Source organism: Oncorhynchus masou, unplaced genomic scaffold (genome assembly GCF_036934945.1).
Source record: "Oncorhynchus masou masou isolate Uvic2021 unplaced genomic scaffold, UVic_Omas_1.1 unplaced_scaffold_1173, whole genome shotgun sequence".
Taxonomy (NCBI): Eukaryota; Metazoa; Chordata; class Actinopteri; order Salmoniformes; family Salmonidae; genus Oncorhynchus; species Oncorhynchus masou.
In genome coordinates this window covers 78274-105755 of record NW_027001493.1, presented here as the reverse complement: position 1 = coordinate 105755, position 27482 = coordinate 78274, and the positions used below count along the sequence as shown (strand labels likewise).

At 45.7% G+C, this 27482-nt stretch overlaps 2 protein-coding genes across 3 annotated transcripts in view; one reads left to right on the top strand and one right to left on the bottom strand.

Annotated features, from left to right (window-relative positions):
• LOC135529513 (beta-chimaerin-like) overlaps window positions 1-3325 on the bottom strand; it is a 55895-nt gene extending 52570 nt beyond the window's left edge. The window contains exon 1 of the mRNA XM_064958203.1: window positions 2801-3325. Coding sequence (XP_064814275.1) covers window positions 2801-2849 — 49 coding nt within the window. The 5' untranslated portion in view covers window positions 2850-3325. The remainder of the gene's footprint in view (window positions 1-2800) is intronic.
• A 6296-nt stretch (window positions 3326-9621) lies between these two features.
• On the top strand, window positions 9622-23554 carry LOC135529512 (probable serine carboxypeptidase CPVL). Of its 2 annotated transcripts, XM_064958201.1 has the most exons (13): window positions 9622-9757; window positions 10004-10185; window positions 10656-10774; window positions 11266-11380; window positions 12202-12260; window positions 12718-12797; window positions 16207-16273; window positions 16555-16677; window positions 16858-16989; window positions 18057-18155; window positions 19774-19947; window positions 20393-20575; window positions 23068-23554. In XM_064958201.1, exons 1-13 carry the CDS (start codon window positions 9753-9755, stop codon window positions 23164-23166), a joined length of 1437 nt encoding a protein of 478 aa, XP_064814273.1. In that variant the 5' UTR covers window positions 9622-9752; the 3' UTR covers window positions 23167-23554. The 2 variants fall into 2 exon arrangements, with proteins under 2 accessions (XP_064814273.1, XP_064814274.1); XM_064958202.1 differs by lacking the exon at window positions 18057-18155.
• The last annotated feature ends 3928 nt before the right edge of the window (window positions 23555-27482 follow it).

The following is a 27482-nucleotide window of genomic DNA, read 5'->3' as shown; positions in this document are numbered from 1 at the left end:
ATCACACTGTTGGTTAATGTATGTGAAAGCCACGCCAGTAACCACAGGAAGGGGGTGTGTGTTATATCTCAGTGGAGAAGTGGTTATTCTAGTAGTTTAATAGCCAGGAGAGAGTGTGTGTGTGTGTTATATCTCAGTGGAGAAGTGGTTATTCTAGTAGTTTAATAGCCAGGAGAGAGTGTGTGTGTGTGTTATATCTCAGTGGAGAAGTGGTTATTCTAGTAGTTTAATAGCCAGGAGAGTGTGTGTGTGTGTGTTATATCTCAGTGGAGAAGTGGTTATTCTAGTAGTTTAATAGCCAGGAGAGTGTGTGTGTGTGTTATATCTCAGTGGAGAAGTGGTTATTCTAGTAGTTTAATAGCCAGGAGAGAGAGTGTGTGTGTGTTATATCTCAGTGGAGAAGTGGTTATTCTAGTATTTTAATAGCCAGGAGAGTGTGTGTGTGTGTGTTATATCTCAGTGGAGAAGTGGTTATTCTAGTAGTTTAATAGCCAGGAGAGAGAGTGTGTGTGTGTTATATCTCAGTGGAGAAGTGGTTATTCTAGTAGTTTAATAGCCAGGAGAGAGTGTGTGTGTGTTATATCTCAGTGGAGAAGTGGTTATTCTAGTAGTTTAATAGCCAGGAGAGAGTGTGTGTGTGTTATATCTCAGTGGAGAAGTGGTTATTCTAGTAGTTTAATAGCCAGGAGAGAGTGTGTGTGTGTGTTATATCTCAGTGGAGAAGTGGTTATTCTAGTAGTTTAATAGCCAGGAGAGAGTGTGTGTGTGTGTTATATCTCAGTGGAGAAGTGGTTATTCTAGTAGTTTAATAGCCAGGAGTGTGTGTGTGTGTGTGTGTTATATCTCAGTGGAGAAGTGGTTATTCTGGTAGTTTAATAGCCAGGAGAGAGTGTGTGTGTGTGTGTGTGTGGAGAAGTGGAGAAGTGGTTATTCTAGTAGTTTAATATCCAGGAGAGTGTGTGTGTGTGTTATATCTCAGTGGAGAAGTGGTTATTCTAGTAGTTTAATATCCAGGAGAGAGTGTGTGTGTGTTATATCTCAGTGGAGAAGTGGTTATTCTAGTAGTTTAATATCCAGGAGATAGTGTGTGTGTGTTATATCTCAGTGGAGAAGTGGTTATTCTAGTAGTTTAATAGCCAGGAGAGTGTGTGTGTGTGTGTGTGTGTGTTATATCTCAGTGGAGAAGTGGTTATTCTAGTAGTTTAATATCCAGGAGAGAGTGTGTGTGTGTGTTATATCTCAGTGGAGAAGTGGTTATTCTAGTAGTTTAATAGCCAGGAGAGTGTGTGTGTGTGTGTGTGTTATATCTCAGTGGAGAAGTGGTTATTCTAGTAGTTTAATAGCCAGGAGAGTGTGTGTGTGTGTTATATCTCAGTGGAGAAGTGGTTATTCTAGTAGTTTAATAGCCAGGAGAGAGTGTGTGTGTGTGTGTGTGTGTGTGTGTGTGTGTGTGTGTGTGTGTGTGTGTGTGTGTGTGTGTGTGTTATATCTCAGTGGAGAAGTGGTTATTCTAGTAGTTTAATAGCCAGGAGAGAGAGAGTGTGTGTGTGTGTTATATCTCAGTGGAGAAGTGGTTATTCTAGTAGTTTAATAGCCAGGAGAGAGTGTGTGTTGTGTCTGATGTTGCCTCCACTATTCTACCCGGAGTCACCCTTAAAATAAACTCCACCATAGTGAAGCATATGTTGCTTGTCTCACAAACCATCAATGAACATAGGAACAGTCAACTGTGCAGGGCAAGGCGGTGTTTGTTAAGAAACCCAGAGAATCCTCTATCAGTATCTAAAGACAATCAGAACACAGCATATATGGCATCTTGCCAACTAGTGAGTGACCAACTTCAAAATGTTTTACTGGGAATAAACAAGTATTTTTGAAATGTCACATCAAGCTCGGTCACTGCATGATGGGAAATGGTAGATTTAGTTAGAGGGACACCATCCCTGGTGCCGCTACCAACAGAATATATGTCACATCAAGCCCGGTCTCTGCATGATGAGAAATGGTAGATTTAGTTAGAGGGACACCATCCCTTGTGCCGCTACCAACAGAATATATGTCACATCAAGCACGGTCTCTGCATGATGGGAAATGGTAGATTTAGTTAGAGGGACACCATCCCTGGTGCCGCTACCAACAGAATATAGCAGTGGCCACAATGGCCAGTCAACAAGGATTATGGGGACAATTGAGAATGTAATGGTAGTTATCCAAACAAAAACATATGTACATCAATGACAATTCCAACCCTACAATCTCAGCCTGTACATTGATAGAGGCGTTCACCTCCTATCCAAGATGATTCCTCACTGAAACCAGACGCAAGAAGGTGTGCGTTAAAATAGAATAAAAACATCCTAATTGCGAACGACAGGACTGGTATGTCACTCAATCAAGCTCTTGAAAGTGGAACGTTGATCATTCTGCTCAGCTGCGGCAGATGTGAAAGAGATCAAGAGATGAGGAGGCATGAAATGAATTATTATCGATGCGAACGTAGACGACTGTCGTCGTGACTTATTGGGTGATGTCTGTCAATTACGCACAGATCGATATTTTTTTAAAGTTACATAATGTGTATCACAAACGAACTTCATGCATGTCAACTATGACACGGTTACCTCTCAAGTCCCTATATTACTTGCATTATGCAATAAATATTGAAGAGAGAGAATAACAAGGGTGATAATATTATCATTGATAAGCCTAACAAATAATAACATGTTAAGGCCGAATAATATATAGTACATTGTTTATTATTTGTTTCATCAAACAAAATATTTTAATTTCGGGCTCTTACCAGAAGACACTGATGAACCCGACAGGCTTGAGTTGCTGGATGCTGCCATTCCAATCCGCTTCAGACTCGGTCTGTTCACTCGCCGTCGGTTGAGGTGCGCTCACAGCCCGTTACCCGTAGTCCGTCCATCTCACTCACTGATTTGGCACGAACTAACACTGTTTATTTCACGTCCGTTTTCTAAATTTCTCCTCTTGTATGTGTAACGTTCCAGCACGCGTTCACTTCTCTCGGTTCCTTTCCCTGCGCGCCGTATGTTGCCGCATTTACTGTAGCTCCACTCACTGGCAGCGGTGTAAAAATAGTCAGACAGGATCACAGGAACAATATCAACTTTCGATCATCTTGTCGAAACGCACCACTATACACACAATTAAAGTTTGTCAAACGTATCCACTGGAAGAGCGGCATATGCTTTCGCCATGTTGAATTAAAAACACAGTATCGTTTTCCATGTGGTGGTGCCACTTCTGGGATCGTATAAACACACTACACTGAGACGGAGCCGCCTTCTTAAAGCGGAAGTATTCAGTAGACTGAGAGAGACCTCTGAACTCCAGTCAATCTGAAGCAGATCTGTTCCCCAGAGCTCTGACCTTTGATTTCAATATGATGGTGACAGAGTGGCTGGGTGCAGGGCAGGCTGCTGCTGGTTCAGTGTCCCCACTCCCCAATGCAATAATAACAAATAACCAGAATAAAATACATATTTCAGGATGTTTAATCAGGACATTAACATGATGACAACTGTATTCTGCTATATTGCATGTGTCCAACTCCAAACCAAGTCCATTTACACCATTTAAAGTCCATTTAAACCATAGGATATTGATTTCAACAGCCTAAAAATAGGTTCTCTCTGGGCTATATTTTTATAGCACAGGAAGCCCAATTCTGATATTTTGTTTGAACAATCAGATCAGCTCTGAAAAAGACATTGATGTGAAAAGATCTGACGTGATTGGTTAAAAGATCAATTAGTGGAAAAAATATAACAATTGGGCTGCCTGTCTAAACGCAGCCTCTGTCAACTCACATCAGGGGCGCAGCCAGGGATTTTGGGCCCCATGAAAAGACATCACATTGGGCCCCACCACCACAGGCCACACCAACCCTGCACAATTTCTGTAACCACACACCTCCAGAAGCATTTCTGTAACCACACACCTCCAGAAGCCAATCGACCCACTCAAAGCTTTAAATAACTCTACCTTTGCAGGCTTGCAACTCTCTTGTAGTCCAATATTTACTGTTCGATATTTACTGAGTGAGCTGTGATAATATAACACTGTGCAGACATGCAACATTCTGCATACAGTGGAATTCACTATTTGATACAAGACTGATCCCCTCTATAAGAACTGTATTAAAGGCCATCTTTTACAGTCTAAATGTCATTTTAATGGTCAAACTCTTGAATGGAAAATTCTCTTAACATGAATGAATAACTTAAAATAAATAACTTAAATATACATCAACCTCTTCAATTAAAATCAATTAACTGTATCATCTATAGAATGATATAATAAACAAAATAATAAAATCAGCAGCATATTATTGAACTAAGTATATATACCAACGAGAAAATAAGCAGCTGTAAAAGTGGAAATGGAAAACAAAATGGATCTGAAAATGAAAAGGCCTGATGATGGCGCCAGAGGAAAGGTCAAGAGGTCACCAAATCAATAGGTTTCTTCCACTTGGGGACTTGATTGTGCACAACAAATGTTATGTCAATCCAGCCATTACTATGAGATGTATCTTGTTCTCAGTCTGTTCTCAGCCTTGTTCTCAGCCTGTGGGCATCATGTGTGTAGTGATCCAGTATCCATAGCCATTTAACAGATACCACTGGCCCCTGCTGAGCCTGTGGGCATCATGTGTGTAGTGACCCAGTATCCATAGTCATTTAACAGATACCACTGGCCCCTGCTCAGCCTGTGGGCATCATGTGTGTAGTGATCCAGTATCCATAGCCATTTAACAGATACCACTGGCCCCTGCTCAGCCTTACTCACCAGGAGCCCAGCCTTCTAACTAGCAAAGTCCCTGATCAAGTCTTTGAAGTCCAGCTTTCTAACTAACTGACTTTCAACGGACAGCATGGCAAGACTGCACAGCCTGTCCTGGGACATAGTGGACCTCAAATAGTTGACCAGTTTTAGCTTACTGAAAGCTCTCTCACCACCAGCAACAGCCACAGGCAGTGTGGAAAATAGAAGTAAAGCAATGCACACTTCTACAAAACTGTTTGCAGCTGCATCTTACTAATTGCATTCAGGAGACCAAGAGGGGACAGGTTAGGAGGGGAGAGTGGCAGCATATACAGTGTTCAGGAGACCAAGAGGGGACAGGTTAGGAGGGGAGAGTGGCAGCATATACAGTGTTCAGGTGTCAGGAGACCAAGAGGGGACAGGTTAGGAGGGGAAAGTGGCAGCATATACAGTGTTCAGGTGTCAGGAGACCAAGAGGGGACAGGTTAAGAGGGGAGAGTGTCAGCATATACAGTGTTCAGGTGTCAGGAGACCAAGAGGGGACAGGTTAGGAGGGGAGAGTGGCAGCATATATACAGTGTTCAGGAGACCAAGAGGGGACAGGTTAGGAGGGGAGAGTGTCAGCATATACAGTGTTCAGGTGTCAGGAGACCAAGAGGGGACAAGTTAGGGGGGAAAGTGGCAGCATATACAGTGTTCAGGTGACTTACTTCATGTTGAAACTCAGGTGTCAGATCTCTGGAAAACTTCATGATCAGTGGTTGGCACACAGAAGGGACTTTATCCTCACTAATCTGCCCAACTTTCAGAACAGCAGAAAATTATTCTACAATGTTTGCATTGCTGTGGAACCTAGTGTCCAAGTCACTTATGATGTCGTCCATAGCAGTAAAAACACTGTGTTCTGAAACACCGTTGCTGCACTGTCCTGAGCTGTCTCCTCTTGAGAGGTCTCACCGTGGAATCTCTTCCTCTGGCGGCTGTGTTCCTTGCCAAATTGAGGTGCAACATTCATTTGCGTAGCAATCAGTGTTGCCTCAGACAGAAATACTCCCATCCATCTCTAAGAGCCTGCATGTCTTCCTTTAAGGCTCTGATATTGGCTGCCTCTGTGTCAAGTAAGATTTTTCCTGACTGGAGAATCACATTCCTGTCCTCAATGCATTGCAGTTCCTGTAATTATGCCAACTGACATGTTATTCAACACAATGCTGCTCACCTCCTTCTTCAGTTGGGAGTAGGGCTGGTTCAGGGGTATGGGGATGGGAGACAGGGCTGGTTCAGGGGGATGGGGATGGGAGACAGGGCTGGTTCAGGGGGATGGGGAGACAGGGCTGGTTCAGGGGTATGGGGATGGGAGACAGGGCTGGTTCAGGGGGATGGGGATGGGAGACAGGGCTGGTTCAGGGGTATGGGGATGGGAGACAGGGCTGGTTTCAGGGGTATGGGGATGGGAGACAGGGCTGGTTCAGGGGGATGGGGAGACAGGGCTGGTTCAGGGGTATGGGGATGGGAGACAGGGCTGGTTCCGGGGTATGGGGATGGGAGACAGGGCTGGTTCAGGGGTATGGGATGGGAGACAGGGCTGGTTCAGGTGTATGGGGATGGGAGACAGGGCTGGTTCAGGGGGATGGGGAGACGGGGCTGGTTCAGGGGGATGGGGATGGGAGACAGGGCTGGTTCAGGGGGATGGGGAGACAGGGCTGGTTCATTGGGATGGGGATGGGAGACAGGGCTGGTTCAGGGGGATGGGGAGACAGGGCTGGTTCATTGGGATGGGGATGGGAGACAGGGCTGGTTCAGGGGTATGGGAGACAGGGCTGGTTCAGGGGTATGGGGATGGGAGACAGGGCTGGTTCAGGGGGATGGGGAGACAGGGCTGGTTCATTGGGATGGGGATGGGAGACAGGGCTGGTTCAGGGGGATGGGGAGACAGGGCTGGTTCAGGGGTATGGGGATGGGAGACAGGGCTGGTTCAGGGGGATGGGGATGGGAGACAGGGCTGGTTCAGGGGTATGGGGATGGGAGACAGGGCTGGTTTCAGGGGTATGGGGATGGGAGACAGGGCTGGTTCAGGGGGATGGGGAGACAGGGCTGGTTCAGGGGTATGGGGATGGGAGACAGGGCTGGTTCCGGGGTATGGGGATGGGAGACAGGGCTGGTTCAGGGGTATGGGATGGGAGACAGGGCTGGTTCAGGTGTATGGGGATGGGAGACAGGGCTGGTTCAGGGGGATGGGGAGACGGGGCTGGTTCAGGGGGATGGGGATGGGAGACAGGGCTGGTTCAGGGGGATGGGGAGACAGGGCTGGTTCATTGGGATGGGGATGGGAGACAGGGCTGGTTCAGGGGGATGGGGAGACAGGGCTGGTTCATTGGGATGGGGATGGGAGACAGGGCTGGTTCAGGGGTATGGGAGACAGGGCTGGTTCAGGGGTATGGGGATGGGAGACAGGGCTGGTTCAGGGGTATGGGGATGGGAGACAGGGCTGGTTCAGGGGGATGGGGATGGGAGACAGGGCTGGTTCAGGGGGATGGGGATGGGAGACAGGGCTGGTTCAGGGGGATGGGGATGGGAGACAGGGCTGGTTCAGGGGGATGGGGATGGGAGACAGGGCTGGTTTCAGGGGTATGGGGATGGGAGACAGGGCTGGTTCAGGGGGATGGGGAGACAGGGCTGGTTCAGGGGTATGGGGATGGGAGACAGGGCTGGTTCAGGGGGATGGGGATGGGAGACAGGGCTGGTTCAGGGGGATGGGGATGGGAGACAGGGCTGGTTCAGGGGTATGGGGATGGGAGACAGGGCTGGTTTCAGGGGGATGGGGATGGGAGACAGGGCTGGTTCAGGGGGATGGGGAGACAGGGCTGGTTCAGGGGTATGGGGATGGGAGACAGGGCTGGTTCAGGGGTATGGGGATGGGAGACAGGGCTGGTTCAGGGGGATGGGGATGGGAGACAGGGCTGGTTCAGGGGTATGGGGATGGGAGACAGGGCTGGTTTCAGGGGTATGGGGATGGGAGACAGGGCTGGTTCAGGGGGATGGGGATCGGAGACAGGGCTGGTTCAGGGGTATGGGGATGGGAGACAGGGCTGGTTCCGGGGTATGGGGATGGGAGACAGGGCTGGTTCAGGGGTATGGGGATCGGAGACAGGGCTGGTTCAGGGGTATGGGGATGGGAGACAGGGCTGGTTCAGGGGTATGGGGATGGGGAGACAGGGCTGGTTCAGGGGTATGGGGATGGGGAGACAGGGCTGGTTCAGGGGTATGGGGATGGGAGACAGGGCTGGTTCAGGGGAATGGGGATGGGGAGACAGGGCTGGTTCAGGGGTATGGGGATGGGAGACAGGGCTGGTTCAGGGGGATGGGAGACAGGGCTGGTTCAGGGGGATGGGGAGACAGGGCTGGTTCAGGGGGATGGGGAGACAGGGCTAGTTCAGGGGGATGGGGAGACAGGGCTGGTTCAGGGGGATGGGGAGACAGGGCTGGTTCAGGGGGATGGGGAGACAGGGCTGGTTCAGGGGGATGGGGAGACAGGGCTGGTTCAGGGGGATGGGGAGACAGGGCTGGTTCAGGGGGATGGGGAGACAGGGCTGGTTCAGGGGGATGGGGAGACAGGGCTGGTTCAGGGGGATGGGGAGACAGGGCTGGTTCAGGGGGATGGGGAGACAGGGCTGGTTCAGGGGGATGGGAGACAGGGCTGGTTCAGGGGGATGGGGAGACAGGGCTGGTTCAGGGGGATGGGAGACAGGGCTGGTTCAGGGGGATGGGGAGACAGGGCTGGTTCAGGGGGATGGGGAGACAGGGCTGGTTCAGGGGGATGGGGAGACAGGGCTGGTTCAGGGGGATGGGAGACAGGGCTGGTTCAGGGGTGTGGGGACACGGCTGATGAGTCTGAAGCTGCATCTGTTGGCCCTGGCACCAGGCAGGGACAACTCATTTACTATGAATAGCTTGGTAAAAGTGTTCCTGCATTGATTAAATGTCAGCTAAAACACACAAACATTTTCTGTGAAGATAATATTAAGTAACTAATATTATGGGAGCATAAGTAGCTAAGCGAACAGGTTCATTTCCACCACACACGGACTCCACCCAACTTCCTTTGTGAAAATTGGGTGACATTCTCTTTCCTGTCTTTTTCTTTCTTTTCGTTTTTGGAAGCCAGATTTTTCTTTATGAAGCTGAGACATGGTGCTCCACCGACAATTCACTGCTAGCAAGTACCGTTCGCGCCTGGTTTGGGGGCAGGGCCGAACCATTTCATGTAAATAATTGAATATTGAAAAAAATGTACCTAATGTTCTAATAATTTTTTAGGGCCCCTTTCAGTCACAGGCACTTAGAATCGCCCCCCCCCCCCCCCCCCCCACACACACACACACACATGGTGCCCCTGCCTCACATAGCATGCATGTGTGTGCTTCTCAGACCACGCAATTTAAAATCTATTTAGCTAGGCATACTAAAATGTCTCCCACGTTTAGGGGCGATGTATCAATTTGAGTGTAGGCTCTCGCCTGCAGTTGGTAAAAATGCTAGTGCCTCACGTCATTGACTAACCATGTGCACATAAATAATTCACCCAAGATAAACATGTGAATAGGCCTACATCCATTTATTTAAAACCAAAAAGCTAAAAAATACAATGCCTGAAGAAAACCGTAACATTCATGAACCATTTGGATAGACCGTAAAAAAATGGTGTCGAATTTAGCAGTTGCGAAAGTTCTTCGACATGAAGAATGGTTGAGAAACAGAAACGCACCATTGGATGAGGGACTTGATTGCGCAAGACAGCATGAAATCACATGATCACTCACCCAGTTGATCATGTGACCAATCCATTTTTGTAACAACCGCGGAGCAGCAACGTGAAACTACAGATGATTTGATTTATCTCGCTTCTATAACACGGATTCGCTGATTTCTCTGAACTCCTGAGGAGGCGAGCCCCAATTATGAGGTATGTGTGCAAAATAAAGCCGTATGAAAGCCTGGTCATTGGATTATTCAGTGCAGTTCTCTCAATGGTTATTTGACTAGGCGAGCTAATTCCTTCTTTTTTATATAGATTTTTTTTTAAATTAAATACATGCGCAAACTATCTAAAGCAGACATTTGAACATTTGATAATGCAAACATGTGTGAGAATGAAATTGTGTTGAAACTAAACTATCAAATGTATCTGCTCTCCACTCACCCCTGACAGAATGTTGAAGGAGACGCTGGGTGTCCTTCTCCTGTGGGCTTCTCTGGAGGCGACACAGTCAAGGGGCTGCTCGAGTTTCTTCTGCCGGAGATCTCACCGTGTCAGCATGCTCTCCGGAGGAGCCGACCCTGGCAAGCCGCTCTTTCTCACCCCCTACCTGGAAAAGGGCAACATCGAAGAGGGTAGGTTGGTTTACTTTACTCAAACTATTTTATTCATTTGTTCAACTGTTAATGCTATCCCTGATGTTGTACAAGGCTGTTGTCAAGTTTTCAAAAAATAGACGAGATTGCGTTATGCATCATGTTATTTGCATCATCAACACAGATCAAATCAAATGTATTTATAATAGCCCTTCATACATCAGCTGATATCTTTAAAGTGCTGTACAGAAACCCAGCCTAAAACCCCAAACAGCAAGCAATGCAGGTGGATCCCCATTAGCTGTTGCACATGCAGCAGCTACTCATCCTGGGGTCCACACAACAAAACATGACATAACCGTGTGCAGAACAGTTGTTACGACGTTGTGAAGTTAACATCATGAATGTTACAGCATTACACAGAAGTCTGAGGGAGACTAATCGTAGTGTTGAGATGAAACGAGGTTTGAGACAGAACAGGTCATTGCTTTCAAATAACTATCTTTCAGCGCGGAAGCAGAGTCTGGTAGGTCCCCTGCCTGGTGCCAATGTGAAGAGTTATGCTGGCTACCTCACTGTCAACAAGAAATACAACAGCAACCTCTACTTCTGGTTCTTCCCTGCTCAGGTACACTACAGTACCACATGTCCCAAATGGCACCCTGTTCCCTTTGTAGTGCACTACTTGTCACCAGGGCCCCATAGAGAATAGGGTGCCACCCATATCAGCTGCAGTGTCCTCTGTAGTTTCACTCGTGACAAGAATCAATAGCACGTGTTTGTCTAGCCATCACCTTTTATCAGCTCCTGTAAAGGAATGTGTGAATCAGGGCAGTTTTATTTGGATTGTACATTTCAACAGGTTTTGGTTTCAGAAAACTTAACAAAAGACTTATGGGCTTAGCCTCTATAAAGTATGTACAAAACAAGTCCTTTCTGCTACCGACGTTACCAAGGTCCTCGTGATAAAACAGTGTTTACTTCAGAACTGTGTCAACGACTTCGCCACAAGGTGACAGTGTTGTATTAGAAGGGTTTTGGGTGGAGGCCTCTCACTAAGATGGCTCCACTATCCACTGTTAGAGAACTACTAACTTGTATCTGTCTGTCTCTCTGCAGGAGTGGCCTGAGACTGCTCCAGTCCTGCTGTGGCTGCAGGGGGGTCCTGGGGGCACGTCTATGTTTGGACTGTTTGTAGAACATGGACCCTACGTTGTATTGAAGAACCTAACAGGTACCAACATAGCCATGTGTCTCTGTACTGACCCCTGTCTGGTGTATAGTAACGTGTCTCTGTACTCACCCGTCTGGTGTATAATTACGTGTCTCTGTACTGACCCCTGTCTAGTGTATAGTAACGTGTCTCTGTACTGACCCCTGTCTGGTGTATAGTAACGTGTCTCTGTACTGACCCCTGTCTAGTGTATAGTAACGTGTCTCTGTACTGACCCCTGTCTAGTGTATAGTAACGTGTCTCTGTACTGACCCCTGTCTAGTGTATAGTAACGTGTCTCTGTACCGACCCCTGTCTGGTGTATAGTAACGTGTCTCTGTACCGACCCCTGTCTGGTGTATAGTAACGTGTCTCTGTACCGACCCCTGTCTGGTGTATAGTAACGTGTCTCTGTACCGACCCCTGTCTGGTGTATAGTAACGTGTCTCTGTACTGACCCCTGTCTAGTGTATAGTAACGTGTCTCTGTACTGACCCCTGTCTGGTGTATAGTAACGTGTCTCTGTACTGACCCCTGTCTAGTGTATAGTAACGTGTCTCTGTACTGACCCCTGTCTAGTGTATAGTAACGTGTCTCTGTACTGACCCCTGTCTAGTAACGTGTCTCTGTACTGACCCCTGTCTAGTGTATAGTAACGTGTCTCTGTACTGACCCCTGTCTAGTGTATAGTAACGTGTCTCTGTACTGACCCCTGTCTGGTGTATAGTAACGTGTCTCTGTACTGACCCCTGTCTGTCATTTCTATCAGAAAGCCACCTGTATGTTCCTACTGTAGTGGTGGGATCTCTCTCCATGTATTGTGTTGTTTCACCTGTTTGCAGTGGGCTACAGAGACTATCCCTGGACATCCAGATACTCTGTTCTGTACATCGACAATCCAGTACGTATGGCTTCTACTTCCTTCCTGTGAATGTATGAACACAGTTTGTTTGCATCCAAATGGCACCCTATTCCCTTTTATAGTGCTCTACTTTTGACCAGGTCCTCTTGTCAAAAAAAGTGTACTAAATAGGGAATAGGGTGCCATTTAGGACATCCTGTATCAGACAGGTTTGATTTGGTTTCTATGCTGCTTTAATAGTTTTCTCATCAAAATGTGTGTAATGTTACTTAATAGTATGTGAAATATAATGTAATGTTACCTAACAGCATGTACAGTGTGTGATTGTAATGTTACCTAACAGCATGTACAGTGTGTGATTGTAATGTTACCTAACAGCATGTACAGTGTGTGATTGTAATGTTACCTAACAGCATGTACAGTGTGTGATTGTAATGTTACCTAACAGCGTGTACAGTGTGTGATTGTAATGTCAGGTGTGTGTTTTCTTGTCCAGGTAGGAACAGGGTTCAGTTTCACTGATGATGACCGAGGCTTTGCTCAGAACCAGGATGATGTAGGCAGAGATCTGTACAGGTAAGACTGGTCACCTGAGGTTCTGGGTGCGTTAGGCTGTATATACAGACAGCTCAATTCTGATCTTTTATTCACCACTTGGTCTTTTGACCAATCAGACCAGCTCTTTTGCCCATAGTAATGGGCAAAAGATCAGAAATGAGCTGCCTGTGTAAACGCTGCCTTACACGATGCACAGATTATAATATCCTTCTATCATATTGATGTGGTTCCTAAGATGGAAAACACTTCTCTAAGCATTGTAAAGATCTGATGGTGGCCTTTCTGAGTGGTGCAGCGGTCTAATGCACTGCAGGGCTTGAGGCCTCACTACAGATCTGGGTTCGATCCCGGGCTGTGTTGCAGCCGGGCCGCGACCGGGAGACCCATGAGGCAACGCACAATTGGCCCAGCGTTGTCCGGGTTCGGGGAGGATTTGGCCGCCTGGGATGTCCTCTTCCCATCACCCTCTAGCGACTCCTGTGGCGGGCCGAGCGCATGCGCGCTGACACAGTCAAATCAAATCAAAGTTTGTCATGTCCCCCGAAAACAACAGGGGACAGTGAAATGCTTACTTACAGGCTCTAACCAATACTGCAAAATAGGTGTTAGGTGAACAATGGGTAGGTAAAGAAATAAAACAACAGTAAAGACAGGCTGTATACAGTAGTGAGGCTATAAAAGTAGTGAGGCCAGTGATGTACTGGGCCGTATACACTACCCTCTGTAGTGCCTTGCGGTTGGAGGCTGAGCAGTTGCCGTACCAGGCAGTGATGCAACCAGTGAGGTTGCATCCAACTGATGTTGCAGCTGTAGAACCTTTTGAGGATCTCAGGACCCATGCCAAATCTTTTTAGTTTCCTGAGGGGGAATAGGCTTTGTCGTGCCCTCTTCACGACTGTCTTGGTGTGTTTGGACTATTGTAGTTTGTTGTTGGTGTGGACGCCAAGGAACTTGAAGCACTCAACCTGCTCCACTACAGCCCCGTCGATGAGAATGGGGACGTGCTCGGTCCTCCTTTTCCTGTAGTCCACAATCATCTTCTTAGTATTGGTTACATTGAGGGATAGGTTGTTATTCTGGCACCACCCGGCCAGGTCTCTGACTTCCTCCCTATAGGCTGTCTCTTCGTTGTCGGTGATCAGGCGGTTGTGTCGTCTGCAAACTTAATGATGGTGTTGGAGTCGTGCCTGGCCATGCAGTCGTGGGTGAACAGGGAGTACAGGAGGGGACTGAGCACGCACCCCTGTGGAGCTCCAGTGTTGAGGATCAGCGTGGCAGATGTGTTGCTACCTACCCTCACCACCTGGGGGCGGCCCGTCAAGAAGTCCAGGATCCAGTTGCAGAGGAAGGTGTTTAGTCCCAGGATCCTTAGCTTAGTGATGAGCTTTGAGGGTACTATGGTGTTGAACGCTGAGCTGTATCAATGAATAGCATTCTCACATAGGTGTTCCTTTTGTCCAGGTGGGAAAGGGCAGTGTGGAGTGCAATAGAGATTGCATCATCTGTTTGGGCGGTATGCAAATTGGAGTGGGTCTAGTCTGTAATAGTTTGCAAGCCCTGCCACATAAGACGAGCGTCGGAGCCGGTGTAGTAGGATTCAATCTTAGCCCTGTATTGACGCTTTGCCTGTTTGATGGTCCGTCGCAGGGCATAGCAGGATTTCTTGTAAGCTTCCGGGTTAGAGTCCCGCACCTTGAAAGCGGCAGTTGTACGGTGTTTCCTCTGACACATTTTATTTGTATTTTTTTACTTTACCTTTATTTAACTAGGCAAGTCAATTAAAGAACATATTCTTATTTTCAATGACGGCCTAGGAACAGTGGGTTAACTGCCTGTTCAGGGGCAGAATGACAGATTTGTACCTTGTCAGCTCGGGGGTTTGAACTTGCAACCTTCCGGTTACTAGTCCAACGCTCTAACCACTAGGCTACCCTGCCCTGCATTGGTGCGGCTGGCTTCCGGATTAAGTGAGCAGTGTGGCAAGAAGCAGTGCGGCTTGGCAGGGTCGTGTTTCGGAGGACGCATGTCCAATATACATCTAGGACCTTGGTTATGTCACATGGCATCAAGGTCTCTGGTCAATGTACATCTAGGACCTTGGTTATGTCACATGGCATCATGGTCTCTGGTCAATGTACATCTAGGACCTTGGTTATGTCACATGGCATCATGGTCAATGTACATCTAGGACCTTGGTTATGGCATCATGGTCTCTGGTCAATGTACATCTAGGACCTTGGTTATGGCATCATGGTCTCTGGTCAATGTACATCTAGGACCTTGGTTATGTCACATGGCATCATGGTCTCTGGTCAATGTACATCTAGGACCTTGGTTATGTCACATGGCATCAAGGTCTCTGGTCAATGTACATCTAGGACCTTGGTTATGGCATCATGGTCTCTGGTCAATGTACATCTAGGACCTTGGTTATGTCACATGGCATCATGGTCTCTGGTCAATGTACATCTAGGACCTTGGTTATGTCACATGGCATCAAGGTCTCTGGTCAATGTACATCTAGGACCTTGGTTATGGCATCATGGTCTCTGGTCAATGTCCATCTAGGACCTTGGTTATGTCACATGGCATCATGGTCAATGTACATCTAGGACCTTGGTTATGTCATCATGGTCTCTGGTCAATGTACATCTAGGACCTTGGTTATGGCATCATGGTCTCTGGTCAATGTACATCTAGGACCTTGGTTATGGCATCATGGTCTCTGGTCAATGTACATCTAGGACCTTGGTTATGGCATCATGGCATCATGGTCTCTGGTCAATGTACATCTAGGACCTTGGTTATGTCACATGGCATCAAGGTCTTTGGTCAATGTACATCTAGGACCTTGGTTATGTCGCATGGCATCATGGTCTCTGGTCAATGTACATCTAGGACCTTGGTTATGGCATCATGGTCTCTGGTCAATGTACATCTAGGACCTTGGTTATGGCATCATGGTCTCTGGTCAATGTACATCTAGGACCTTGGTTATGTCACATGGCATCAAGGTCTCTGGTCAATGTACATCTAGGACCTTGGTTATGGCATCATGGTCTCTGGTCAATGTACATCTAGGACCTTGGTTATGTCACATGGCATCATGGTCTCTGGTCAATGTACATCTAGGACCTTGGTTATGTCACATGGCATCAAGGTCTCTGGTCAATGTACATCTAGGACCTTGGTTATGGCATCATGGTCTCTGGTCAATGTCCATCTAGGACCTTGGTTATGTCACATGGCATCATGGTCAATGTACATCTAGGACCTTGGTTATGGCATCATGGTCTCTGGTCAATGTACATCTAGGACCTTGGTTATGTCACATGGCATCAAGGTCTCTGGTCAATGTCCATCTAGGACCTTGGTTATGGCATCATGGCATCCATTGTTTTTCTCATCTTGTGTCTTTGTCCTCTAGTGCATTGACTCAGTTCTTCCAGATCTTCTCTGAGTATCAGTCCAATGACTTCTATGCTACAGGAGAGGTGAGTTTGGTTCTAGTCTCCACATCTGTGTTACACATAACATTACACAACTTCCCTACATCCTAGATGGCAAATTCCCCAAATCCGAGCTACAAAGACATCTGCTTTTTATTCCCTTTTATGATGCTGAACAAGGTCTTAAAATGGTTATTTTAGGGTCTCTGCTATAGCAACAAGAATGATCTTTCCACTTAAATGCATAATAACATAAAATTGAAATTACTTTCTGCAATCAGAATGCAGACACTAAAATTGATTGGAATTGTCCTCGATGTCCTCAGTCCTATGCAGGAAAGTATGTCCCAGCCATTGGTTACTACATCCATAAGCATAACCCCGTTGCTAAGGTGAAGATCAACTTCAAGGGAGTTGCCATTGGAGACGGCCTCTGTGACCCAGAGCTGGTGGGTTGTGTTTTAATACGCCGTGATTTCAACTTTACTCAGCATTGTTTGACACTTCTGACTTAATATGAAATATATCAGTAATATTATTATATCTCCAGGATGAACAAACAAATGTTGTTTTTGTTCTTCATTTGCTCTTTCCCTTGGTCTCACCTGTTCTATCTCTCTCTTTCTCAGATGCTGGGAGGGTATGGAGACTTCCTGTACCAGACAGGTCTGATAGACATGCTCCAGAAGCAGTATGTTGAGCAGCAGACAGCCAGCGGGGTGCAGCTCATCCAACAGGAGAAATGGGTGGAGGCCTTTGAGGTAAGACTGCATCTGCTAACACAATAACCTGTGTTTTTATTGTCCACTCTACATATCTGAATGTCTGGCAGTCATTCTTTCAAGGCCTCCAACTTCCTGGTACATTCTTCCACTGTCCTCTTGTCCTGCAGGTATTTGACAGCTTGCTGAATGGGGACATTCTGCCGTACCCCTCGTTCTTCCACTGTCCTCTTGTCCTGCAGGTATTTGACAGCTTGCTGAATGGGGACATTCTACTGTACCCCTCGTTCGTCCACTGTCCTCTTGTCCTGCAGGTATTTGACAGCTTGTTGAATGGGGACATTCTGCCGTACCCCTCGTTCTTCCACTGTCCTCTTGTCCTGCAGGTATTTGACAGCTTGCTGAATGGGGACATTCTACCGTACCCCTCGTTCTTCCACTGTCCTCTTGTCCTGCAGGTATTTGACAGCTTGCTGAATGGGGACATTCTACCGTACCCCTCGTTCTTCCACTGTCCTCTTGTCCTGCAGGTATTTGACAGCTTGCTGAATGGGGACATTCTACCGTACCCCTCGTTCTTCCACTGTCCTCTTGTCCTGCAGGTATTTGACAGCTTGCTGAATGGGGACATTCTACCGTACCCCTCGTTCTTCCACTGTCCTCTTGTCCTGCAGGTATTTGACAGCTTGCTGAATGGGGACATTCTACCGTACCCCTCGTTCTTCCACTGTCCTCTTGTCCTGCAGGTATTTGACAGCTTGCTGAATGGGGACATTCTACCGTACCCCTTGTTCTTCCACTGTCCTCTTGTCCTGCAGGTATTTGACAGCTTGCTGAATGGGGACATTCTACCGTACCCCTCGTTCTTCCACTGTCCTCTTGTCCTGCAGGTATTTGACAGCTTGCTGAATGGGGACATTCTACCGTACCCCTCGTTCTTCCACTGTCCTCTTGTCCTGCAGGTATTTGACAGCTTGTTGAATGGGGACATTCTACCGTACCCCTCGTTCTTCCACTGTCCTCTTGTCCTGCAGGTATTTGACAGCTTGCTGAATGGGGACATTCTACCGTACCCCTCGTTCTTCCACTGTCCTCTTGTCCTGCAGGTATTTGACAGCTTGCTGAATGGGGACATTCTACCGTACCCCTCGTTCTTCCAGAACGCCACTGGCTGCACCAACTACTTCAATTACTTGCAGTGTCAGGTAGGTACACAGAGCGAGGCTTACACAGACACCCAGCTGATTGAATAAGTGTCAGATAGGTACACAGAGTGAGGCTTACACAGAAACCAAGGTGATTGAATAAGTGTGAGGTAGGTACACGAAGCGAGGCTTACACAGACACCCAGCTGTATGAATAAAGGTCCAGTTACAGTGCCTTGCGAAAGTATTCGGCCCCCTTGAACTTTGCGACCTTTTGCCACATTTCAGGCTTCAGACATAAAGATTTAAAACTGTATTTTTTTTGTGAAGAATCAACAACAAGTGGGACACAATCATGAAGTGGAACGACATTTATTGGATATTTCAAACCTTTTTAACAAATCAAAAACTGAAAAATTGGGCGTGCAAAATTATTTAGCCCCTTTACTTTCAGTGCAGCAAACTCTCTCCAGAAGTTCAGTGAGGATCTCTGAATTATCCAATGTTGACCTAAATGACTAATGATGATAAATACAATCCACCTGTGTGTAATCAAGTCTCCGTATAAATGCACCTGCACTGTGATAGTCTCAGAGGTCCGTTAAAAGCGCAGAGAGCGTCATGAAGAACAAGGAACACACCAGGCAGGTCCGAGATACTGTTGTGAAGAAGTTTAAAGCCGGATTTGGATACAAAAAGATTTCCCAAGCTTTAAACATCCCAAGGAGTTTTAAAGTTTGCCACAAGTCACCTGGGAGACAAACCAAACATGTGGAAGAAGGTGCTCTGGTCAGATGAAACCAAAATTGAACGTTTTGGCAACAATGCAAAACGTTATGTTTGGCGTAAAAGCAACACAGCTCATCACCCTGACCACACCATCCCCACTGTCAAACATGGTGGTGGCAGCATCATGGTTTGGGCCTGCTTTTCTTCAGCAGGGACATGGAAGATGGTTAAAATTGATGGGAAGATGGATGGAGCCAAATACAGGACCATTCTGGAAGAACCTGATGGAGTCTGCAAAAGACCTGAGATTGGGACGGAGATTTGTCTTCCAGCAAGACAATGATCCAAAACATAAAGCAAAATCTACAATGGAATGGTTCAAAAATAAACATATCCAGGTGTTAGAATGGCCAAGTCAAAGTCCAGACCTGAATCCAATCGAGAATCTGTGGAAAGAACTGAAAACTGCTGTTCACAAATGCTCTCCATCCAACCTCACTGAGCTCGAGCTGTTTTGCCAGGAGGAATGGGGGAAAAAATGTCAGTCTCTCGATGTGCAAAACTGATAGAGACATACCCCAAGCGACTTACAGCTGTAATCGCAGCAAAAGGTGACGCTACAAAGTATTAACTTAAGGGGGCTGAATAATTTTTGCACGCCCAATTTTTCAGTTTTTGATTTGTTAAAAAAGTTTGAAATATCCAATAAATGTCGTACCACTTCATGATTGTGTCCCACTTGTTGTTGATTCTTCACAAAAAAATAGTTTTATATCGTTATGTTTGAAGCCTGAAATGTGGCAAAAGGTCGCAAAGTTCAAGGGGGCCGAATACTTTCGCAAGGCACTGTATATTACCCAGAGAAGATTTCCTGAATGAAATGTCTTCTTACAAGGCGTACACACAGATGCACGTTTGAATAATAACATGTTGTGGTTCTCTGCTACAGGAGCCTGCAGATCAGGAGTATTTCTCCCAGTTTGTGACGCTGGCAGAGGTGCGGCGCTCCATCCACGTGGGGAACCTGACGTTCCACGACGGCTCGGAGGTGGAGAAACACCTGCTGCAGGACGTCATGAAGAGCATCAAACCCTGGCTCGCCACGCTCATGGACAACTACAGGGTGAGACTTGTCGATGCCCATCTAGCACTCAGACATGCTTCTATTAACAGCACAGATATATAATATATGCCATTCAGCAGACGCTTTTATCCAGAGACACTGACGCGGGCGTACATTTTATGTATGAGTGGCCCAGCGACTCTAACCCACAATCCTTGCTCTGTGAGCGGCACGCTCTACCAACTGAGCCATGGTTTAACTTTGGTTTACAGTATCTGTCACGAGCTACGGCGTCCGTCACGAGCTACGGCGTCCGTCACGAGCTACGGCGTCCGTCACGAGCTACGGCGTCCGTCACGAGCTACGGCGTCCGTCACGAGCTACGGCGTCCGTCACAAACTCCTCTCTTCAGCTATTGCTTGGACCACTATACTGTAATCATTGAATAAATCCCTTATCTGCGTTTCTCTCTCTTTCTTCTACACACACACACACACACACACAGGTGTTGATTTACAGTGGTCAGCTGGATGTGATTGTGGCGGCCCCCCTGACTGAAAGGTTCCTGCCCACGGTGAACTGGACCGGGGCTGATGAGTTCAACAAAGCCTCTCGCTTACATTGGAAGATCCAGCCAGAGGACACAGAGGTGGCTGGATATGTTCGCCAAGTAGGGGAATTCTACCAGGTGAGTACGGCATGTCTGTGTCCAGGGGTCGGATTCACAAAACCTTCTTAAGAAGACATTTCTTCTTAGCTGCCATTTGTTTCCTTAACTATAGACTTGAGAAGAAAGTTAAGCAAAGTTGCTATTCCTCAAAAAGGTTAGAGGAAATTATCTTGCACTATTTCTTATGTTTCTCCTGAAGCAAAAAGTTAAGAAGAAATTAGATTCTTGAAATTAAAGTTCTCGGAAGTGTTCTTGAATTCTGAGATAGCTAAACCCTTGTCTTAATCTCAGGGCAGTGAGAGAAAAAGCTCATGAAAGCAATTGAACATGTTTAATTCACACAAACCTCATCTGAAAGTTTCAGTATTTTATTATTTTAAACCCAAGAACATGTTTTAGAAGAGTAATCTCAGTTGGAAATTTGCTAACATGATTGCCATTGCTAGCCAGATAGCTAGCTAAATCGGGTGCCTAGCAACAAACATTGTAAGAAGATACAGTTGAAGTCGGAAGTTTACATACACTTAGGTTGGAGTCATTAACTCGTTTTTCAACCACTCCACAAATTTCTTGTCAACAAACTATAGTTTTGGCAAGTCAGTTAGGACATCTACTTTGTACATGACAAGTAATTTTTCCAACAATTGTTTACAGAACAGATTATTTCACTTATAATTCCCTATATCACAATTCCAGTGGGTCAGAAGTTTACATACACTAAGTTGACTGTGCCTTTAAACAGCTTGGACAATTCCACAAAATTATGTCATGGCTTTATAAGTTTCTGGTAGGCTAATTGACATAATTTGAGTCAATTGGAGGTGTACCTGTGGATGTATTTCAAGACCTACCTTCAAACTCAGTACCTCTTTGCTTGACATCATGGGAAAATCAAAAGAAATCAGCCAAGACCTCAGAAAAAAAATTGTAGACCTCCACAGGTCTGGTTCATCCTTGGGAGCAATTTCCAAATGCCTGAAGGTACCACATTGATATGTACAAACAATAGTACGCAAGTATAAACACCATGGGACCACGCAGACATCATACCGCTCAGGAAGGAGACGCGTTTTGTCTCCTAGAGATGAACGTACTTTGGTGCGAAAAGTGCAAATCAATCCCAGAACAACAGCAAAGGACCTTGTGAAGATGCTGGAGGAAACATGTACGAAAGTATCTATATTCACAGTAAAGTGAGTCCTATATTGACATAACCTGAAAGGCCACTCAACAAGAAAGAAGCCACTGCTCCAAAACCGCCATAAAAAAGCCAGACTATGGTTTGCAACTGCACATGGGGACAAAGATCGTACTTTTTGGAGAAATGCCCTCTGGTCTGATGAAACAAAAATAGAACTGTTTGGCCATAATGACCATTGATATGTTTGGAGGGAAAAGGGGGAGGCTTGCAAGCCGAAGAACACCATCCCAACCGTGAAGTAAGGGGGTGGCAGCATCATATTGTGGGGGTGCTTTGCTGCAGGAGGGACAGGTGCACTTCACAAAATAGATGGCATCATGAGGGAGGAAATTGTGTGGATATATTGAAGCAACATCTCAAGACATCAGTCAGGAAGTTAAAGCTTGGTCGCAAATGGTTCTTCCAAATGGACAATGACCCCAAGCATACTTCCAAAGTTGTGGCAAAATGGCTTAAGGAGAACAAAGTCATGGTATTGGAGTGGCCATCACAAAGCCCTGACCTCAAACCTATAGAAAATTTGTGGGCAGAACTGAAAAAGTGTGTGCAAGCAAGGAGGCCTACAAACCTGACTCAGATACACCAGCTCTGTCAGGAGGAATGGGCCAAAATTCACCCAACTTATTGTGGGAAGCTTGTGGATGCAATGTTTGACCCAAGTTAAACAATTTAAAGGCAATGCTACCAAATACTATTTGAGTGTATGTAAACTTCTGACCTACTGGGAATGTGATGAAATAAATAAAAGCTAATCTTTACTAGGTTTAAATGTCAGGAATTGTGAAAAACTTAGTTTAAATGTATTTGGCTCAGGTGTATGTAAACTTCCGACTACAACTGTACATAAGATATTTGATGAGTTTGAAAGAAATTCATTAAATCTTAAGGAATTCTTGAGGAATTGCACTTAACAAATATCTTGTGAACTTCTTATTTTTTTTCTTAAGCAGCTTCTTAAGTTATTGCGTAAGAAGTGTTTTGTGAATCTGGGCCCAGGACTTTACTGGGTATTCAGGGCATTTGGCCACCCTTTTTAAAATGGAAAATGTTAACATAGCATTACTAAACATAATGTGAGTAATTTAGCAGTAGATCTCATGCAGAACACCTTAGTCAGTTGAATGCACTAAGTTTAGTAGGAAAAAAACAAGCACGTGACAATTATTGCAAGTAGAGTCTTATTCAAAATCGCTGTGCCAGGAAGATACGACCAACCTTATGGCCACCAGGTGGGAACAGTGCTGCTGATGGGGAAACTGGTTCACATGCTAAACCTGTCTGACTGTCTGTCTGTCTCCTTGTCATGCAGGTGATTATACGAGGGGGAGGGCACATACTACCATACGACCAACCACAGAGGTCCTTTGATATGATTGACAGATTCCTCTCAACACAGGGATTTATTTAAGTGGGCGGGACTGAGCAGGAACACAGTTGATCTGAGTTCTTCCACCTTTTGATTCAGTGTCTCCAGATTCCCAGTGGCTGTTTATTTCAAACACAATTATACATGGTAGAGGTCTATCACCTAGAAAGGAATACATGTCATGGATAGAGACGTCTGGACAGCTATGCTGCCTTCATCCGACTTTAATTACCTCCTAAATCCTACTTTTAACCCTTAGATTCTGACTGCACTCTGATGCACTGCCAATGATTCCTCATGTTTGCTATTCTGTGGATATGTCAAAATGAATATTTTTTTTGACTGTGGGGAATAATGATTTATATTGCACATGATTAAGATGAAGAGATGGCATGCAATGCAATTGTAATAAAAAAATTAATTAAACCAACATGGGTCCGTCAAACAAGTTCAATGGATGAACACCAGAGGGCGCTAGTGTTTGAAATACTGTAAATGCCCAGTGGTGTTGTCCCTTGGAAATGCAAGTTACTGAATAGTTTCTCTTATACAACTTTGGTAAAAGTTCCATTATCCAACTTCAGATAATGACCAAGACCTTTTTACTCTACCTGTCAGATGATTCAGTCATACTCGAACATCCTGTTTAATAAAAATAAATAACAATTCAACTATGAATAGGCTGCAATACCTGCCTCTGTTTAGGTAATCGTAGGTACTACTCCGAGAACTCAATAACCTCTACAGACAATCATGGCAGACTGTTTGAGAAAGTACTAACCAGTAACAGAGAAACAGGCTGGCATGATCATCTGGTGGTTTGGGCAGTGAGATGACTGTACTCCTTGCTCTGTCACGTACCAAGGCAAACCATCATGCTACTTATCAGCTCATTAAACTTAATTGAAGCAGTCTAGACATCTCCATAGTTATTGATGGTTTTAGAACATTTAAACACATAACTATTTAATGAGAAATCAATGGAAGACCATGTCTATTGGAAGACCATGTGGATTATTGGTCACTAAGGAGTTGCCTCAGATCTATCAGGACATGCTTCCCTTGTCACATTCACACACATCCTGATTACAGTACAGCACCATGAACATGTTCTACTGTACTGAGTGGACAAAACATTAAGAACACCTGCTCGTTCTATCGTTCTATTGGTCACTAAGGAGTTGCTTCAGCCTCAGATCTATCAGGACATGCTTCCCTTGCCACATTCACACACATCCTGATTACAGTACAGCACCATGAGCATGTGTTCTACTGTATATGTAGATACACTGAGTGGACAAAACATTAAGAACACCTGCTCGTTCTATCACAGACTAACCAGGTGAATCCAGGTGAAAGCTATGATCCCTTATTGATGTCACTTGTTAAATCCACTTCGTCAGTGGCGCTGAAGGGGAGGAGACATGTTAAAGAAGGATTTTTAAGCCTTGAGCCAACTGACAAGGATTGTGTGTGTGGTAATCAGAGGGTGAATGAGCAAGACAAAACATATGTGCCTTTGAACAGGGTATGGAAGTAGGTGCCAGGCGCACCACAACTGCAACATCATTATGTGCCGTCCTCCCCTCACCAGCCTCCACTGGTGTATAGTTGGTGTACATTTTAAGGTTATATGGTTTGTCTGTGCTTCAAAAGCTACATCTGAAGACATTTGAGGCAGCTGAGTATTGTTACAGAACAAGTGCTTTATTCTCCTGCTGTAATGTAGCCGCAGTGATGTGTAACATCTGAACAACTGCTGAACCAAACGCAGACCAAACAATATGCTGTGATGAGACACACAAACATGTCCAAAGTTAAGCAGGCATTTCTGAGTTCATCCATCCATTACGTTTAATACACCGAGGACACGTATCGAAGCGCGGAAATGAACCTTGACGAACATACGCTGAGAAGGCTGCAAACAAGTGCTACGCAAAAACATCATTTACATACATGTACAAAACATCAGACTCCTTTCAAAAAGAGAGGTGGTTGCATTACATGTACAGTCAAGATTATAAAAATGAATGACATTCTATACAATATTTATAGTTTTATATTTAAAATGATACATTTATACTTGTATTAATGTGCAGGCATTGTCCTCCACCTCTCTCCCAGAAACCCACACAGACAGTCATCCTGAACTCACTAACCTGTCTTTATGTCTGCCTGTACAGTTAGACAAACCAGTCTTCCTTATGCTTGACCGGTCTGTTAACTAGAAACTCCACACTATTAGCTGTTATTCCAACAAAACATCTAACAACAATTCCAGTTGAATATGTTGAGGTCAATGCCATATATTCCCCATGATGCAACATGTTTTATTTCAGAACAGTTAAATACTCAAGTAGTTGGTGAAAGTAATAAGCCACAACGTTTAGAGATTCAAAAGAAAATACAAAGTCGATGAAATAAGGCGCTTTGTAGGTGTTTCACTTGTTTGCAATACAGGAAGCCCTTAATACATGTTCAACCTTTCATAAGTTCAGTTGTTATCACACACGTGCACACACACCTCAAACCCACTGCCCGAGCCGTTCTACAAGACCTTTGTGCATCACACTGGAGAAAAAGTGAATGCATGTTTCCAGTTGACCTTATTCATTTAGTTAGCTACCTTTCACAGTGAGCCAAACTGGAGCTGAACAATGTTGTAGTAACACATCTGAAAGGTACGTGTTTAAAGCTTTATAAGGAGCACCCTGTGGAGCCTCACCATTAGGCACAGTCACTGCCATGCAGTCAGTCTCTACAGAGTAACAGTCACTACTATGCAGTCAGTCTCTACAGAGTAACAGTCACTACTATGCAGTCAGTCACTACAGAGTAACAGTCACTGCCATGCAGTCAGTCTCTACAGAGTAACAGTCACTACTATGCAGTCAGTCTCTACAGAGTAACAGTCACTACTATGCAGTCAGTCACTACAGAGTAACAGTCACTGCCATGCAGTCAGTCTCTACAGAGTAACAGTCACTGCCATGCAGTCAGTCTCTACAGAGTAACAGTCACTGCCATGCAGTCAGTCTCTACAGTGTAACAGTCACTGCCATGCAGTCAGTCTCTACAGAGTAACAGTCACTACTATGCAGTCAGTCTCTACAGAGTAACAGTCACTACTATGCAGTCAGTCTCTACAGAGTAACAGTCACTGCCATGCAGTCAGTCTCTACAGAGTAACAGTCACTGCCATGCAGTCAGTCTCTACAGAGTAACAGTCACTGCCATGCAGTCAGTCTCTACAGAGTAACAGTCACTGCCATGCAGTCAGTCTCTACAGAGTAACAGTCACTGCCATGCAGTCAGTCTCTACAGTGTAACAGTCACTACTATGCAGTCAGTCTCTACAGAGTAACAGTCACTACTATGCAGTCAGTCTCTACAGAGTAACAGTCACTGCCATGCAGTCAGTCTCTACAGAGTAACAGTCACTGCCATGCAGTCAGTCTCTACAGAGTAACAGTCACTGCCATGCAGTCAGTCTCTACAGAGTAACAGTCACTGCCATGCAGTCAGTCTCTACGGAGTAACAGTCACTGCCATGCAGTCAGTCTCTACAGAGTAACAGTCACTACTATGCAGTCAGTCTCTACAGAGTAACAGTCACTGCCATGCAGTCAGTCTCTACAGAGTAACAGTCACTGCCATGCAGTCAGTCTCTACAGAGTAACAGTCACTGCCATGCAGTCAGTCTCTACAGAGTAACAGTCACTGCCATGCAGTCAGTCTCTACAGTGTAACAGTCACTACTATGCAGTCAGTCTCTACAGAGTAACAGTCACTACTATGCAGTCAGTCTCTACAGAGTAACAGTCACTACTATGCAGTCAGTCTCTACAGAGTAACAGTCACTGCCATGCAGTCAGTCTCTACAGAGTAACAGTCACTGCCATGCAGTCAGTCTCTACAGAGTAACAGTCACTGCCATGCAGTCAGTCTCTACAGTGTAACAGTCACTACTATGCAGTCAGTCTCTACAGAGTAACAGTCACTACTATGCAGTCAGTCTCTACAGAGTAACAGTCACTACTATGCAGTCAGTCTCTACAGAGTAACAGTCACTGCCATGCAGTCAGTCTCTACAGAGTAACAGTCACTGCCATGCAGTCAGTCTCTACAGAGCAACAGTCAGTCAGTCAGTCTCTCTACAGATCAACAGCCACTCAGTCAGTCTCTACAGATCGTCAGTCTCTACAGAGCATCAGTCAGTCAGCCTCTACAGATCAACAGTCAGTCAGTCTCTCTACAGATCAACAGTCAGTCACACAGTCTCGCTGGTGTATTGAACCGGGCATCACAGACCTCAATATGGCTATTCTACCCTCTGGATATCCCAGAGGTCAAAGTGC